Source organism: Panthera tigris, chromosome C2 (assembly GCF_018350195.1).
Source record: "Panthera tigris isolate Pti1 chromosome C2, P.tigris_Pti1_mat1.1, whole genome shotgun sequence".
Classification (NCBI taxonomy): domain Eukaryota; kingdom Metazoa; phylum Chordata; class Mammalia; order Carnivora; family Felidae; genus Panthera; species Panthera tigris.
The window spans coordinates 138754763-138774169 of record NC_056668.1 but is presented as its reverse complement, the minus strand read 5'-3'; the positions used below and the strand labels follow the sequence as shown (position 1 = coordinate 138774169).

Below are 19407 nucleotides of genomic sequence, written 5' to 3'. Positions count from 1 at the left end.
AGCTGAAGTCCACTCTGATGCATTGTGAAAACATTACAGACAATCCAGAGAGTACAGTATATCTAGTTCAGTAAAATTAAATTTACTTAAACCTGGCTAAAAATAGCTAGCTTTCACTTCTATCTTAGCTAGACAGTCTCTGAACTTCAGGAGTCTGTCATGTGATATAATATCTTGAGACATTTTAAGCTGCCTTTGGGCTTGAGACATATTTTATACAGGGCAAGAGCAAAGGAACAATAGGGGTGGGAGTAAAGATTTTAAAAGGCTTGGCTGGACTTGAAATAAGGCAGAGTTTCCTAGGAAGTTCTTTGGCCAGATGGGGGTGCCTATGGGCATACAGTTTGTGCATTATGTGTGCTGGGAATAAAGAAGGAGACTTCATTTTATAGATGACAAAAGATAATATTAAATACTTAAAGTTTTTTAGATTATAAAGATAGAAGCCTAAAGCAAATTGAAATCATTAAGCCAAGTTTGAATTTCAATTCATTTTTCCTATTAGTTTTCCTTCTGAAAGGTAAATTCCATCACATATGAAACTCCAAACTCATCAAACTATGAATAAGCCACTTAAAGATTTTATGCAAGAAACAAAATGGCTCTTTTGACATCTCAAAGGACAGGTGAACTGCACCTTGCAGAGCTAATGTAGGCCTTCAGTACAATACATGCCATACAATCATACTCACAGCTTTCAAAGTGTTTACAGAGGTCTACACACACAACTTTATCTTCACAGCAATGCTGCAAGATAGTCAGGGTCATAAGTAGTCTTCAATTCACAAATGAAGGCACCAATTTACCTAGTAAGGGAAAGAGCTGGGCAACACTCTGGTTTTCTTGACATCTTCAAAACTCAGTATAATTTAGCTCCTTTGACTTAATCTTTTTTTAACATGGCAAAATATAACCTTCGTTGTGCTCATGCTCTATCTGACACTGGTGAATCTAGCAAGGAGCATCATAAGGTTTGCTGAAAAGATGCATGCATGCAAAGGTATGCCACTGTTACTTAGAGAAGTCAGGCATAAATACAGTGAGGGGCAACAGCTTAGAGCTATATAACATGAGCCATCTTACACTATAGACTAACTCCTGTGTTTTTCACTTAAAGCCCTGCCATCCGGATGTACACAGGACAATCAATTCAGACCGTCAAAATGAGATTATCGTCCTACACGTGTGATACTGCTTTAGCAACGCTACTTACAGAGCATAGGACTTTAATATATTTTCCAAACTAGATTTAAAAAAGCAACTGTTTAACTGGAAGAAGAGGCCATGGAATTAAGAAGGTATGTACTGGCTAAGACTGGCAACAACTCGAGCATTACTCACAGTGTTCAGCCAATTTTCTGAGTTGACACCATACCCCTTTTGAGAGTTGATGGGGCCATTCCTGCCCTGGCACACAAGATGGACAAGAGCCATCAGTTGGCATGTGAAGTGAAATGGAATATTCCAAGGTTATACTGGGCCAATAGACGCTACAAGCTAAGTCATATGGTTATAGAGATAATACTAAATAAAGCTCTTTTAAATAAAAACAAATAAAAAGACAGTTTGGATATCCCTTAAAAATTTTTTTTCCCTTGGTGAAAGAAAGGTTAAAGGAAACTAAGAGGGAGAGCAGAAATTAGGGTAAGAAAAAGAAAAGAAAGAGAAGCAGTAGCAGAAAAACAAAAAAAGCTATAAATACAGATAAAAAAGAAAAGACTGGATAACAGGAAAAGGGAGAAAGGAGGACTAACCAAGGATAGATACACCACAGAGCTCTGTCCTGAGGAAATAAATGTGTGCGGGTCCATTTCCCTTTGCCATTAGCTCCAGCTCAGTGATTCTTATGGAGAATAGGATACACTTCAGGCGGGAGGGAGGAGTCAAATCAGAGCCTGGGGTGAAGCTGGAATTTGTACATATGTACTGTGAAAACACATGCAATAGATCAATTGCCTTTACATTACAGACTCCAGAGGGTAAAGCACAAAAGAGTCCCTAGGCTAGTGTGGACAGGCCAAAGATGAGTAAGAAAGCACTGGAGGGTCACCAAAGGCTGGGAAACGGCTATTCATGAAGTTCCAGTACCTATCTCTTTCAAAAGATGATGTGGGTTATATTACTCTATAGATGAACTCTGATGTGGTTCATTTTCTTTCTCTTAATTGCTTTTTCTATTAGTATTTGTGAAAGAGACAGTCTGTAGGAGGCAGCAATGAACAAGCTGATGTGAGAATGTAAGCAAAAGCCCAGTGGTTTACACTGCTTTGGCTATTTCTTTTTGTGGGCAGAAGGAAAATCTAATGCTTCACCTTAAGAGTATCACTATTCCCTCCAGTCTCCAGACCTGGTCCCTGAGGACATTAGCCAACTACTAACAACATACAGAATAGTTTCATTAAAAATTCCTCTGTACATAAGGATCCGTTAGGGGTGCCTGGGTAGCTCAGTTGGTTAAGCATCTGACTCCTGATTTTGGCTCAGGTCATGATCTCACAGTCTTGAGATCGAACCCCATGTTGAACCCCACATTCGGCTCTTGAGTTGGGCGTGCAGCCTGCTTGAGATTCGCTCTCCCTTTCCCTTTGCCCCTCCCCTGCTTGCATGCCCTCGCACATGCTATCAAAATAAATAAATAAACTTTAAAAAAAAGTCACTGTGATCACAGAGGGATCTCTTTAGTGCTGGATGGGTGGTCTCAGTAGTTTCAGAAGATGGTACTCTCTGAAAGGTCGCCAGAAAAGGGAATGTGACAGCCACATGGCAAATCATACTAAGACAAAAAGGAGATCAGGGCACCATGGCCTCTAGACTAAGGGATCCTTCTGAGTGCCAAATGGGCAGTCAACATCCTGTACAGCGTTTATGCTGTTATCAAGTTTAAAAAATGTATTCACTTTTAAAATTTACATAAAGTAAAATCCATGCTATATCATTTACTAACCAGGTACAGATGTTTCTGACAATAAATATTAGAACAGTTTGATTTACCAATAACAAGCCTATGGTATTAACAAACCACCACATTACAGATACGAACTGAATGAGGACAGAAGTCTAAATTGCAAAATAAATTAACCAACAAAGAAAGAGCACTTAAGAGTTTCAAAAGCACATAAGATCTGAAAGAACGACATGAACCACAGTCAGCTACTTAATAATCTCATCATTTCTACATATATTTTAAGTGATAAAAAAGACACCTGTGGCAGATGCTTGCCTGGGAATAACACCGGAAACCTTTCTGTTCATGTGGAGAGCAAGAGACTACAGAACAGACACAGGAAAAGTAAGTCTTGTTGTTGGAACTAAAACTGTTTAGTGAAGCCTGACACAGTCAAGTCTCTCCTGACAGAAGCTGTAAATAAACCCAAATAGTGAGTGCTATGGTAAAAAAAAAAAAAAGGTAGACTACATGTAGAAGAAAAGAAGACTAATTTCAGAGAGTGACAAACTTATTACTGGTCCTCAACTGTAAAGAATGAAAAATGGAAAACAAACAAACACTGGGAGAGGTTATCCAGGGGAATAGGAAAGACCTTGGACCTAAAATATACAATTTTTGCATAATTCTTTCCCTATCATCAAAAAACCCCTCTTTTTACTCTAGAATGAGAAAAATTAATCTTGTAATTCTTTCTCAATTATTTTCATTCCAGAAATCATAAAGAAAAAGTTAATTAAAATCTAGACTAAATGTTCTGGACTTGTCAGAAATTCCTCAAGTAAGGGAAAGAAAAAAAGTCTTTGAATCATTCCTTGGGTAAACTCTTCTGAGTAAAAGACACATTCCCATGTGAGTAAAGAATGGTGTTTGTTTATACTGAGGGACTGCTTCACTTTTCAATTTCTTATTTGTGTTTTCTGAGCTTTTCACTGGCAACAACAGAACACATGTGTTGCTTCAACAGCTTTCCCCAATTCCCTAAACAGCATCAGATGCCAAAAACTTGCTTTACGGGAGAAAAATACCTCTAATACAATTTGCTATATTCTAAACTCAGAAAGACATTAATTGATTTAAGTGGAGGAAGAGGTCGGTTTTGGGAGAATGTAGAAATTGAGAAGTACTGATCTACACCATGTCATTTTCTTATTAGTGTTTCCCTAAAACAACAACAACAACAACAACAAATCACTGGTGATTTCTAAAAAGGAAAACCTCAAAATGCCATTTTCTAAAAAGTAAATTGAAGGGAATTTTCATCATGGCTTAATATATACAATAGCTTTATAATGAGATCAACTTCCAAACCAGTAAATTAGAGGTTATTATTGCAGGGACAGCAATAGACTTTACAGCAGAAAACTTGTAGCAACAGCTAATACCCATGTCCAGATTTATATTAATTAAGGGGCAATAAATATGCACAGGGAAATGCTAAGTAGAAGCAGGTCAAAGCCAGGGCTAAACATTGAGGTCATGTGTTTAAATTTACACCAAAATTATAATGAGACAAACTTAACTGACAAATATACTTTGCTAAGTCCCATCAATTTTGAGTTTGCAGAGCAAGGAGCCTCAAATGAAAACTAAACACGTATCTTTAAAGGATAGTTGATTTAAGAGAAATTTAATAAGCAAGAAAAAAACTGAAGATATTTCCATTTTGAAAAAAAGAAAAGCCAATACTGTGACATTATCAAGGAGTACATCTAGACCTTTTCTTTACCTTTAAGATATCCTAGCTCCACCATGAAAACTATGAATATGAAAACTACAAATATGCAACATAGCCAGAGTTCCCTAAATGCAAATCAATACCATATACAAATCAATGGCTTCTTTGTCTAGTATAATTATAAATTTAAATAGTCTTTCCAGTGAATTAAACAAGCTAATGGAGAGCTCCATTAACAGTAAACTTTCACTTAAAAACTTTCACCAAATTGGACACAAGACTATTTTGAACTCAGATATGAATCCCAACTCTAAGCTATCCACAATCCTATGAATGCGAATCCACCAAGAGGATGCTTTTCCTGCAGGAATGGAACCATTCTGAGTAAGGCTAAAATTAAAATACACCAGCCCTATCAGACCCTTGGCTTGATAAAAATATATATATTCCTCAGGTAGAGGAATCCTCTATAGAGGACAAGGGGTGGCTGGTGCCTCTTCCCCAGTGTAGCTGAATGATCTTTTCTAGAGCTTTTCTTTTTTTTTTTTTTAATTTTTTTTAACGTTTATTTACTTTTGAGACAGAGAGAGACAGAGCATGAACGGGGGAGGGTCAGAGAGAGAGGGAGACACAAAATCCGAAGCAGGCTCCAGGCTCCAAGCTGTCAGCACAGAGCCCGACGCGGGGCTTGAACTCACATACCGTGAGATCATGACCTGAGCCAAAGTCGGATGCTTCATCGACTGAGCCACCCAGGTGCCCCTAGAGCTTTTCTTATAAAAATCTAATGGTGGTACCCAACGCTAGATAAAGACATCTCCTCTAGGTCTCCATTTGTCCTAACTTGCCTTATGTATTTGAATTAGACTGTGTATGACCATGCTTCCATCACGGGAGCCAGTCTAGACAAGAAAGTCAGTCACTGGAGTACGTGTGTGGGCACAGTTCTCTGAATAAAAGGTGATGCACACCTCACTAACGTGAGCGGCTGCCCCATAAGGCACTACCTACCCCCCGCCTACAGGCACACAGCTATGTAGGCTTTTTATAGGCCGTGCTAGGTATGTGAGTATCGCAAAAAATATGGCTTATTTGGGGGAAACACTCTCAGAGGGAAGGCAGTGCTGAATTAGGGGGGAAATATCCTTGTATTTTCAAGAAAAGATAAATTTAAAAAACTGATTTTTATTAAAAAATAAATTCATTATTCAAACTTATAAATGCTTTATTTGGCAACAGGTTTCTCCATAGGCTACTCGTTTAAGTAGGAAGTTCTTCAAATATATCTAAAACATTTTGATTTATGATTTCTTTCCAGGAACACTACCTATTGTGGAAAGAAATATGCCTGTAGTTTAAAGGAACTCCTATACTGCTTATTATGCAAATTCTTCACCAATATGACATAACCAAAAATTCAACACCCATAAGCCCCAGGATCTCTTAAAGGACAAAAATAAGAAGGAAAAAAGAAAGAAGTTATTGCTGTTGTGTAGGAATAATTAGTCTGACATGTCAGAAGCATCCTTTTTTTTTAAAATAAGAATTACTGTGGGGTGCCTGAGTGGCTCAGTCAGTTAAGCATCTGACTCTTGATTTCGGCTCAGGTCATGATTTCACGGTTCCTGAGATTGAGTCCTACACTGGGCTCTGTGCTGGCAGCATGGAGCCTGCTTGGGATTCTCTCTTTTCCCCCTCACTCTACCCCTGTCCTCCCCTCTCTCTCAAAATAAATAAATACACTTAAAAAAATAATTAAGAATTATTTTGAGTGCTGTTACTGGAAGCACTTTACCCAGGCCAAATACAGAATGGAAGGCTGTAAGTAAGGAAAGTAAGGAAATATAAAGATAACTGCCTGGTAATTGAGGGTCTCAGACTCAGACATTGGTAGGGTTACATTAATTCTTCGTATTTTCATAATTATAACATTTCTCCCAAGACACAATATCATCTCAAATATCTAAATTAAAAAGGCAACATGTTATTCAATCATCCAGATTTTTTGTCCATGCAAATAAATTTCTGGACAGTTAGAGGATTTTTATTATGTTGTTTCAGAACTCTTAAATTTCCATATTAAAACACTATAGTGCATTGTTATATTTTCAAATATATATTATTTAACTGTTTTGTTTAATATCATTTCTCCTTAAAAAGAAAACCAAACTTTACCAGTAGCCTACTTTCCAAAACAACACATACTGTACCCTTGAGTAACAAATATTAACAGTAATTCGAATGCAGAGACCTATTCTGAAGTTTACTGTATTATCTCTTTTAAAAAGGGTTGCCATGAAAATTAATAGTGTCAAGCAATATTATCTAAGAATATTTAGCCTGTCTGAAAGAAGGCCTAGATAACCTGTAAAAAATACCTAAACCCTAAATAAAGGTAAGTTTTGAGGCTGAGTGAGGAATACATTAGGGCTCATTATAATCATTTTCTCTATTTTATTTATGTGAAAAACCCACTTCATTCCTGTCCTTGGTAAAGCAGAGTCTAAGGCCATGTAGCTTAAACATTTTACTAGTATTTCCTACATGTGCTTAATAGGTCTTCACTCATTTAAAATTTCCTACAATTATTAAAAAATTTTATCTGACATCCTAATTATACTGAATTGGTGAGATTTTACTCCTGTTATAGGACAAGCCAATCAGAATCTCACAAAGGATAAGCGGACAGTTCTATAATGGTAAAAAAACAAAACAAAACCAGGAAAGATATTATAGACTGCTACCCTAGGGATTCATCTTCCTGCTTTAACCATGCTGGAAGCACAGTTATTACCTGGTTCAGAGCTACTTCCTGGGTCAGAGGTAAGGAAACAAGTGAGAAAAACGAACATAGGCATCATAAATACACGGTTGTATTTTCTTCTTTACTCAAGGAGAGTGATTTCTCCAATGGGTCTTTCCTTTAGATCAGATATGAAGGTAAAACTTTACAGGCATATTTTGAATGCAACTCAGATATCTGCAAATAAGGTATAGTTTTTACCATCTTTAAAAGAATCAAACCTACCAAGCAGATATATTTAACTGAGCAAAGTAATAAAGTTTTTGTAAAGGTCAGCATTTCTGGACAACATGTCAAAAAAATAATAAACAGGTAATATTCCTTTTTTTTTTTTGGTAATATTCTTTTAGACTAGGCAAACTGGATGTTCAGGAAGGATATAAAACTGATGGCTATGTTAAATAAAGATTTGCCTACACAAAGCAAAAATATCAAGGGCTGATTAGGACACTTGCTTTGTCATGGAATCATCACTCCCCTACATAGTGAAGCCACCAATCCTTTCCAGACAACTCTGACTCAAGTTCTCTTTACTTGTTTCACTACCTGGCAATCCAAAACCTAAACCCATGATCAAATAATTTTAGCTTTCTTTTCTCATTCTGTGTTTTTTAGAAAATCATTCTTTTTTTTTTTTTTTAAGTTTTAAATGTTTATTCATTTTTGAGAGACAGAGAGAGACAGAGCATGAGTGGGGGAGGGACAGAGAGACCCAGAATCCGAAGCAGGCTCCAGGCTCTGAGCCATCAGCAAAGAGTCCTACGTGGGGCTCGAACTCATGGACTGCGAGATCATGACCGGAGCAATAGTCCGACGCTTAACCGACTGAGCCACTCAGGTGCCCCTCATTCTTTTTTTTTTTTTTTAAATGTTAATTACTTATTTTGAGAGAGACAGAGAGAGACAAGGGAGCAGGGGAGGGGCAGAGAGAGAGAATCCCAAGCAGGCTCCATGTTCAGTGCTGCTCACAAACTCAGCTGAAATCAAGAATCGGACGCTTAACTGACAGAGGCACGTAGGTGCTCCTTGAAAATCATTTTTGATAAAGGACCATAAAATAGGATCTTTTAGTTTACATTGTTATACACTAGTATCCCTTGTAACACAACTAAAAAGTTCCTTTTTACAGAATGACAAGGTAAGGAAACACATTTATAAATATACAGGTAAACAGAATTGATACTTTTTTTTTTTTAAAACCCAAATTTATGATGGTACAGAATCACTTCTGTGAAATTTTTTTTGGAAATGTTTATTTATTTTGGAGAGTGAGTGAGCATGAGTGGGGGAGGGGCAGAGAGACAGGGAGACACAGACTCCAAAGCAGGCTCCAGGCTCTGAGCTGTCTGCAAAGAGCTCGACGTGGAGCTTGAACTTATGAACCATGAGATCGTGACCTGAGCCAAAGCTGGACACAACTGACTGAGCCACCCAGGTACCCAAAAACTTCTTTAATGCACAAAACAGAAATGTTCTTCTCCGTTTAATGATGTGTATTCCTGATTTTATTCATCCTTGCAATGAATCCTTGGTTCTTCTAGGACCTCCACACCATGGAAGGCCTATTTCCAAACAGATCCGAGGGAGTCTATGGGAACCTGTAGTGCATGAGGGGTCAGTGTCTCAGGATTCTGTAGATAATACGGAGTTGGAACCCAAAGTCCTTTATACATTTCTTGGACTTTATGTACTCTCCCGGTTTTTAAAATACCGGGTAGATTGACTATCTACATAGAACTATAGCTTTCCTTTACATAAGGTGTCAGAAAAGTTACAGGACTATGGATTACAGCCTATCTATATCCATATTTGGAAGTACCAATTACAAGGACTTTTGGAATTTATCATGTGACATTCTAGAGGAGAGCCAATTCTTCACAAAGAAAACAGCTTCAAGTTAGCTGTATGTCGTACCATATATTTCTACTTTATAAATTTTCTCACTTTAAAAAAAAGTCATAGGCATTAGGAGAAACCTTAGGTCTATGTATCCATATTTAATACCTCCTACAGAAAAAATTTTTTTTTTTTGCATTCCTAAGATAGCTTGCCTTGAAAACAGGTAGGCTTATCATTTTTACAGCTTTATCTTAATTTCAGTTAAAGAAATTGTTCTTTGCCAGTTCTCAAGTGTAGCAGAGTAGAATGTGTAGAAGCCAAGTTCATGCTGCTATAGCAGGCAGTAGAATCCTCTTAAAAGTCTGTTTATATACCTTTCATCAGTGTAATAGCTCACAAACTTAGTGTAAATAATCTATACAAATATGCCTGTGTTGAAATAATTAATTCTACTTTATGGTCCCCACCCTCTAGTAGTCATTACCAATTATAACATTTTAATGGTTAGTAACACAATTTATTATCCAATCATAACCAGGTCAAAGACAAGCGATTAATAACAATCAAAGTTAAGGTATATGAGACAATGTATGGATAAGGATTGTATTTATCAGTTGTTTGAAAACTGGGCTGTAAGTGATCTGAAACAAAGGGCTATGAAGTTGGAGAATAAGGAAGGAGCCATTCTCCGACCTTTTATAGAACACTATAAAAGAGCCACTGGGAGCAAATTCCTCTTTCCATTTGCTCAGTCCATTTGCGAAGAATAAAGCTCTTGCCAATGACGCTGCAGCTGTGCTCACCCTCGACTTAATCACTGTGTAAGGCTGAGGGTTAATTAGCGCCATTCTTAGTTCTATTTGTTGTTTTAATAAAAGATACGCATAAATCTAAGACGGGGAGTAACTGATACTTGATTTTTATTTGGAAGGTGCTGGGGGGAGGGGGAAGAGCTCATCCATCTTGGGCATTGATGTTTGTGGGTGTGCTCAGAGCGTTTTCATTTGACCTGGCCTATACGGTTCTGCCTGTTTGAAGAGTGGCAGACAAAGACTTTATGGTTGTGTGAATGCAGGACCCTGATGGCCCAGGCTGAACCATGAGGCGGTCTTTAGTTGGAAGGCAAATGATAGGGAATGGAATACAGAGGGTGAGGGTCAGGGCCCAAACGATTCTCCCACAGAGCAAAAGGGCCAAATCACACGCCTTTTACAGACTACACTGCTGCTCATCTTCGGCAGTTACGAGGAAATCCTTATCATGGAAAACTTCAGACATATTCAAAGGTAGACAAACGAGTATAATGAAGCCTCCCCCCCCCCCACAGTGTGCTCATCACTCATCATTCAACGATTACAATGATCGATCTTGTATCCTCCACATCCTTATCTACTTCCAATCTAATCTTTCTGGATTATTTTGAAGCAAATTCTAGATATCAAAGGACTTTATTGCAAGTAGTTCCCTATCTCTAAAAGGTAAGGATATGTAAAAACTTCATGACAGTTCTGTTTTACTATGCCTAAAAATTTCTGGCAGTAATTCCTTAATATCAAAAGCTCATTTTCAAATTTCCAATTATCCCATAAAAGCCATACATTTGGGGGATAATTTTTAAATGATACAGTATCAGAATTACATTCCGAATAAAACAAGCTTATAACACTTTAGATAGCAACAGCAATAGAGCAAGAAAGTCGAACTGAGGTTAAAAAAAATAATGCCAGATAACATCCAGATTGATACACTTTTCAGGAAAAAAAAAGAGGAAAAAAAGGATTAGAAATACTTCTGAAAGTTACTCCGTAAATAAAGCATCTGATACGGGAAAACCGTTGACCTCCTTGTTTTATTTCATAATTGTCAGTGTTCTCAGGATAGTTCATTTTTTATGAGGGAAAACACCCATTATTTTTAGGTCTGAAGACCATAAGATAAGCATATTTGAAACAATAACCAGACTTCATATAAAGAATATGATAAACATCTAAGAGTTTAAAAAAACAACCACAAATAGCACAAACTTCAAAAGATACAATCAAACAGAACAGAGCTTAAATTTTGTATATGCTTGAGAAGAGAGTATTGACAGATAAGAGCATTCCATGAAAGACGGAAATCTGATTAGTACTCTAAATGACAGCAATTCCTGGATTAAATCATGTTCACCAAGGAGGACTAAACTCCGGGAGCTTGGAAGGCCAGTGTGGGCCTTTGGAGCTTATCAACTTCTACTCCTTTCTGCTGCCATTCTGTTCCTCAGCAGTGTGACACAGACAGACTCTGGCAGCCAGGGAGAGTCTGACAAATAAGAGTGCTCTGGCAGGGTCAATGAACACCACTGTGAAGTGTGAACAGCCCTATCAAGGCCAGCAGTTAGACCTACCTAGACCGTTGCATTGGGAACAGAATGATTATCACCGGTGCACCCGTCAACTGGCTGGTGACTGTTGGACATTTTGCCACCCGCGAGATAATCCTTCCTAGGAAATAATGCAATAGGGACTACTAATTGAAGGTTAGGCTTTTTCCAGAGTTTAAACCCAAGAGTGTCAGTGCTGAGGTGGTGGTGTTTAGAGATTATTCAATACTCTCTTCTCTCAGTTAAACTCAACCGAGTAGGTATTTGTCAGCCACTGAATGTATGCCCATTTGGAGTCCTAAGTACCCTGGGAAATGACATGAACAACAGCCCATGATTGTTTACAGAGGGCTTGCATGTGTACCTCACAGGAATCCCGTGATTTAGGTAGGGCTGATGGTTATCTCTGTTTTGTAAATGAAACGGAGGCTGAGGAAAGTGAAGCGCCCAGAGCAAGTCGCACAACTAATTAACAGTGGAGCTGGTATTAAAATCTGTATCCGTGGACTATAAATACCATGCTGTAAGGATGTTCAGCCCCACCCTCGAACTTTTAAAATTTATTTCTGAATAGACCAAAAATTCTTTAAGTAAGAGACAAGTGTAAGTTATGAGAAGAGTATGAAAAAGATTAAAAAAGTAAGTTTATGTGGAGAGAAGAGTGAGAAAAGCACTTTGAAAATTGGTGCAAAACCTTATGCAAAACCTACTTCAGAGCTGACAGCATTTCTGGTGTTAAACTAGCTCTACAGATTTAGTATAGGAAAATCGTATTTATTTGTATTCTATCAAACTTATATTTGTGGTAATTTGAAGATAGGTTAGGTTGAAGTTTAACTTAAATCTGGGGGAAAAAAAATCTACACATTGGAAGTGTACCAGAAAAGGGTGTGAAGTAAACCCATTAAACGAAAGGCCATTTTGACTTAAAAACTCTTTTTAAGACTCTAGAAGTGTGAACACACGTATCGATGATGTGCCAATTAGGAAATTTTTGTATTATGTCTTAAAGTACAAACATTTAGTTTGTTGCCAAGTATTTTACAAACAATAGTCTATTCTTAGATAAGATGAGCTGTATCTAGTTGATCAAACTTGAGGCTTAATCTTTAGGCTTATTCTTTACTTTTTCTTTATCCCTTACACTTATCCTTACTACCAATATTATTGTTTTCAAAATCTATTTTATTTATGTGATTTTGCTTTAGCCAGGGGTGATTTTACTTTTATTGTTTTGTAGCATATATCTGTAACTTTCTGAGACACAGCAAAAGAAAACTCTAGTGAAGAGAAATATTTTTGATATTCTGAGAGCTGAATATCAAAGCTGAGAAAAGGCTTTGGTGGGATGAATGTATTCCTCTAAGCAGCGATTACCTGTACAGAGAAGAGCTTCCCACATACAAGCTGATTCAGGGGGATAGGACCATTTCAACTGGCTGGGAGACGGAACAGGCCTGGCTACGGCTGAGTAAGGAACGCCTCTCAGCACGGAGCTTTCTCTCTAAGTGTGCAGTTACATCTTACCCATGTGGAAGAAGGAAGGACTTCTTACTCGTCTAGTGTTCAGAAGTGCCTCACGCATAGTATGGCCTCAAAAGTTTCTTCTCTCCCCCTAGTTTTACTGAGATATAACTGACACCTAACACTAGCAGTTTAAGGTGTATAGCATGATGGTCTCATGTCAAAAGTTTCTTGTATGGGTGACTTACTTCTCAAGATAAGTGTTTTTTTCTTAAAAAACCACTCCCTCTAAATTTCAGCAAAGCCCAGAAGTCCTCTGTTGGGAGAGGGGAGACAGATATAGTTCCATGTTCCAACATTTCCAGGAGGACCACTGGGCTTAAGCCTCTATCACACAAAAAATGTCTTCTTATGACATTACCTCCAAATGAAGTTACACACAGTCATACAGACAAATGGGATTGAAATAGTAATAAGGAGAAAAAACACACTATTTGTCATTCAGTTTTAAATTAGTGCAGCATTAATGAACTTCGCTATCTGGGGTAAAAGTATGAAATAATTTAAAAAGTATTTTATAATGATCTTGCATAATTATATTTTATGTTTCTTTTGGTGGAAGTATTTTTATATGTCCTTATTTTTAAAAGTTTTAAAAATTGAACAGATTGTAAATTCTTCATGTTTTATAAACCAGACAGGAGCTTAAGAGAGACCCTCATTCCCCTTTGTCATTTCTCTCTTGTCTAAAACTTCAATTATCTAGTGAATAAAGTTTATTCCTGAATGTGGAAGATAGAATCTTATAAAATATTAACACTACTAATTAAATACTCAAAGAAGAATTTCTCATTAAAAACATAAATGAAAACTCTGTAGCTACTTTAGATTTTTGAAGTTTCCAAAATAAACCCAGATACGTAAAAATTTGGCAGTTGGGTTTGTCTGTTAGTTAAAAGGAGTTGGTCAAACACATAATCATACATCTGCGACGACACAGAAAGTAAAAACTTTCAGCATTAAGCACACCAGCAAGCCACCAAGGCTTCGTCATAAACTCTCTTTAGTTTTCCTGGGAAGTTGTATTTCCTAGTTGAAGACCATTCAGCTTTTTTGTTCTATTAGCTTGAAAGGACGCATGGTTATTAAAATGCCAACAAGGTCATGTCTGCGTGGTGCTGCTTGGTTGTTATCAGATTTTAATAGCCCACATTTCTCAAATTAACATCTTCTGGTAGGCATCTAATTAAAGATTAAGCTATTCAATTTGAATTTTTATTATTATTTGCCAGCAGAATGTAATGCATTCTGTAAAAGCACTTCCCTATCCAAAATGATTTTTCATTAATTTTTATCACATTGTGCTTTTTCCTTCTCGGCAAATAATAGGTCTCAAAAAGACTAATGAGAAGACCCAATTTAAAAAGAAAGCAGTTAGATATTATGGAAATTTAAAATCAATAGTAATAACAGTAGTTACAGTGGTGGTGGTGGTAGTAAAGTAAACAATTTCCTAAGGTCTGACATTGAAGTCTTTAATAGACTTGAATTCAATATTGGATTAAGTCTCTTACCAGGGTTGCAATCGGTAAGAAGTGAGCAGATGGAGAGGAGAACTTTAGAAATGGTTAGGGCTGGACTCCAGTTGTCCTTTAGGATGTCCAGACAGATGACGCCCTGGCTGTTAATATTACAGTGATAGATTCTTGTCCGGAAAGTAACCTAGAAGAAAATGTAATGTTATTATAAATAGACATACTTTTTATTAGACAAAATAATCCAAGGGTCACTGGTAGAACCATATACTTAATTATTCCTTAGGCACCTGAGAAGCATCAAGAAACAAAATCATTATTTTAGAACTTGTTATTCTGGGCACAGAGAACTAAATAACCCCCAACAGCAAAATCATATCCTTTTGCTTTTGATGAAGAGTCCTATTGATTAGCTAGTGTTCTGGGGACTGAATTTGCTCTTGGTACAAGTGTAGGAATGTTCGTAAGAGAAAAACTAGCTGTGGCTTCTAAAAACATTTCAAAGGGGTGCCTGGGTGGCTCAGTCAATTGAGCATAGGACTCTTGATTTCGGCTCAGGTCATGATCCCAGGGTCATGGGATTGAGCCTCACGTCGGGCTCTGTGCTGAGTGTGGAGTCTGCTGCAGATTCTCTCTCTCCCTCTGTCCCTCTCCCCCACTCATGCATGCCTGCTCTCTCTCTCTAAAATAAAAGTAACATTTCAAAGAAAAAATAAATTTCAAACATAAAAATTTCAAAAGAAACTTGTTGGAGTCCAGTTGTTTTAAGGATTTTGTGTATTTTGAGGTTCAAAATAGCATGGGAACACTATAAAAAGGACATAAATATTCTTTTCTGTCATGGTTTAAAAACACAAATTAGGCATGCATATAAATAATATACCTAGTTTATAAAAAACTGTATTGGTTACAATTTATGAACCTTCTTCTCCTTAAATTCTATATTTTAATGTAATATTAGTGTAGTCTCTCTTCCCTATAATAGTTACATCACCACTGCATGTCGTTTAGGTATAATTTTGAAACATGTTTATAACATTTTTCAAGAACTTAATTAAAAAGCTAAGTCTAAATCAGTTTTGTAACTCTGGTAAAACTCTGTTTTCTAAGAGTCTTATGTAAGCAACAATAAGATCTTAATGTTATTCATTAATATCATGTTTATAAACGTTCTCAAATTTGTAAGTTGAAATATAAAAAAAAAACCCTTAGTGTTTTAAAGACCAATCTTTTGGTCCCCTAAATTAAAAATGGCTCTGAACCAAAAACTACGTGGCAGAATTTTGTATGTGTTGCTACCTCCCAGGGTATCCAGCATCTGCTCAAACATCACATTTACTTAATTCATATAATATCAAGACTCAGAAAGGACAGATCCAGTCTTCTGTAATTATTAGACAACACAGTGCCATTTTCAGGCTAGATCAGTATTCCTAATAAGAACTGTCCTAGTAACAGGCTGGACCTTATAGATAACCTTGACATCCCTTCCACACAAACACATTCCAAACACCTACCAGTGCTGAAGAAAATGTAAGTAACCTTTAAAAAAATACATAGCTGAATTTTCACAGAAATCCCCAGAGGCCAGAACTTACAAACCAAAAATTACAGTAAGCACATGAGCTGACAGTGTCGTTGCCAGGGGCAGGACTTGGGTAAGAGGGAGGGGGTGAAGGACAGTACCCAGTCTAGATTAAAATGGAGGCTTGGGTTTTGATGCCCTCATGGAAAAAGGTGAAACCTAAGGTCTGCATGTGGCAAGAGGTTGGGATTGAGAGCCCTTACACAGATTAGAACACGTGAGCAGCTAGTCTTTTAGTGAGTGGATGGACTTGAAAAGATAATGCCTTCTGGGAGACACAGCAAAGACACTTGCTGGAGAAAGCCTGGGCTCTGGTGGGGAGAAAAATGTATCCCCTGAGAATTCTAAATCCTCAGCACATAAACTATGCAAACACCAACCGAAAGAGAGCCTAAATGGCTATGTTACTATCAGATCAAATATATGTTTAAGGTAAAATGCAGAAAGATAATCAATGCATTAGGATAAAATGAACAATTCATCAGAAAAACGTAACAATTCTGGATCTGCTGTACCTAACAAGACACCCAAAAATATAAGAAGTGAAACTCAGCAGAACTGTAAGGAGAAAAATGAGACATCTACAATCAGAGGGACATTTCGCTGCAGGAACTGAGGTCACGCAGATGAAAGAAAATGTAGTAAGGATGCTGAAAATATGAAAACCAATTTAACAAAATCAAGGGATTGAAGATAAAATTCCACACTCAACAAAGAATATATATTCTTTTCCAAGCATATAAGAAACATTTATAAATACTGATCACATGCTAAGCCACAAAGGAAGCTTAACATATCTCAAAGAATTATTAAGACCATAAAGATCCCCTATCAAATGTTTGGGAAACTGAAAAGCACATTTTTCAAATAATTCTTGGATCAAAAAAAAAAAGTTACATTTATAACTAAATGACAATGAAATGTTGGGACTGTCAATACAAACTTTGTGATTTGGCTAAAACAGTTATCAAAGGGAAATCTATAGTTTCAAATACATAAATTAGAAAGGAAGAAAGACATTTAGTAAGTGTTTAAGGAAGGAAAAAGAACAGAATTAATCCCATAAAAGTAGAAAGAAATAAAGACATGAGCAGAATTGAATGAAATAGAGAATACCTGGTAATAATAAAATTCTGCAGAGGCTTATCCCTTTAAGTGCTAGATGAAAATACAGAATATTTTTATGATCCAATGTAAATGATGAGTGGCTTTTATATACAATGTTTTAAAAACCTATCAGATACTGACTGGCTATTCCGAGCCAGTTAATCCTCAAAATAACACAAAGAGGTAAGTAGTATTATTGTAGCCACTTTTAAAATAAAGAAACTGTAATTCTGTGAGGTGAGGGATGTTAACTAAATTTATTGTGGTAATCATTTTGCAGTACATACATATATCAAATCATTATGCTGTGCACCTAAAATAAATACAGTGCTAAATTTAATTATATCTCAATAAAACTGGAGGAAAAACATAAATGAAGGCCCAGAAGGGTTAAAGGACTGGCATGCAGTCGCACAGTTGTAAGTGGGGTAGCCAGAATTTAAACACAGCTTTGTTGACCTAAAAGCTCACGCTCTCCTAGTCAGCCTCATTGCCTCTGTTTTTTTTTTTTTTTAACTTTTAATTTTGAGATTATTATAGATTCACACTAGGTTGTAAGAAACAATACTGACTGGGGCCCTTGGGTGGCTCAGTCAGTTAAGCGTCCAACTTCAGCTTACATCATGATCTCATGGTCGTGAGTTTGAGGCTCTGTGTGGATAGGGCAGAGCCTGGAGCCTGCTTCGGATTCTGTGTCTCTCTCTCTCTCTGTGCCCCTCCCCTGCTCATGCTCTGACTCTCTCTCTCTCAAAAAGTAAATAAACATTAAAAAAAAAACCACACAAAACAATACCAATGGATCACACTATATTCCTCATCCACTTTTCCCCAATGGTAACATCCTGCATAACTGTAATATCACATCACAGGAAACTCACACTGATACAGTCCATTGACCTTTTCCAGTCCATTGACCTTTTCCATTTATCATCAGTTTTATATGCACTCATGTACACGTGTTTTTATGCAATTTTATCACATGTAGATCTGTATGACCACCATCACAGCCAAGATACAGAACAGTTCCTTCACAAACACTCTTTGTGCTACCATTTAAAGGTCACTTTCCAAACCCTTTCCTTCCTTAATTCTTGACAGCCACTACTCTGTTCCTCATCTCTGTGATTTTGTCATTCAAGAATGTCATATAAGTGGTATCATATAGGATGTAACTTTTTGAAATTGGCTCTTGTTACTCGCACATTTCCCATGGGATCCATCTAAGGTGTTGCATGTATCAATAGTTTGTTCCTTCTTATTGCGGGGTAGTATTCCATGGTATGGATGTACCAGTTTGTTGAGCCATTTATCTACTGAAGGACAAATGGATTGTTTCCAGTTTTCGGCTATCACAAGTAAAGCTGTCATGAACATGTGTGTGTGTATTTGTGTGAATGTAAGTTTTCATTTCTCTGAGATAAGATGCCCAAGAGTGTGACTGTTGGGTTATATGATAAGCTCATATTTAGTTTTATAAGAAACTGCCATACTTTTTTCCAGGGCAGCTGAACCATCTTACGTTCTTACCAGCAGTGTGATCCAGTTTCACTTAGCATCCTGGCCAGCATTTAGTGTACGAAGCTTTATTTCAGTCATTCTGATTAGGTGAAGTGGTACCATTGTGGTTTTAATTTGCATTTCCCTAATTGCTAATGATGTTGAGCACTTTTTCACGTGCTTTTTTTTTTTTTTTTTTTTTTTTTTTGGCTATCTGGCTACCCTCTTTTTTGAGAGAGGATCTTCAGGTTTTTTGCCTGTTTTCTAATTAGGTTGTTTTTACTGTTGACTCTGTTTTAAGTGGAGATATTAAAAGTGAAGTATGGGGGCACCTGGGTGGCTCAGTCGGTTAAGCGGCCGACTTCGGCTCAGGTCACGATCTCGCACTCTGTGAGTTCGAGCCCCGCATCGGGCTCTGTGCTGACAGCTCAGAGCCTGGAGCCTGTTTCAGATTCTGTGTCTCCCTCTCTCTCTGACCCTCCCCCGTTCATGCTCTGTCTCTCCCTGTCTCAAAAATAAATAAACGTTAAAAAAAAATTAAAAATAAAAGTGAAGTATGGTTGGAAGAAAAATAAAGCACGAGTTTGCAAAGA

At 37.2% G+C, this 19407-nt stretch overlaps 1 protein-coding gene across 2 annotated transcripts in view; it reads right to left on the bottom strand.

Moving 5' to 3' along the window:
* LOC102954357 (ubiquitin-conjugating enzyme E2 E2) overlaps nucleotides 1–19407 on the bottom strand; it is a 369038-nt gene that overhangs the window by 33312 nt on the left and 316319 nt on the right. Inside the window, exons 5-6 of one of the 2 annotated variants that reach the window (XM_042956335.1) lie at nucleotides 14665–14812; nucleotides 11651–11747 (exon numbers count right to left, since the gene is read on the bottom strand). In XM_042956335.1, coding sequence (XP_042812269.1) covers nucleotides 11651–11747; nucleotides 14665–14812 — 245 coding nt within the window. The remainder of the gene's footprint in view (nucleotides 1–11650; nucleotides 11748–14664; nucleotides 14813–19407) is intronic. The other variant, XM_042956336.1, reaches the window with a different exon arrangement.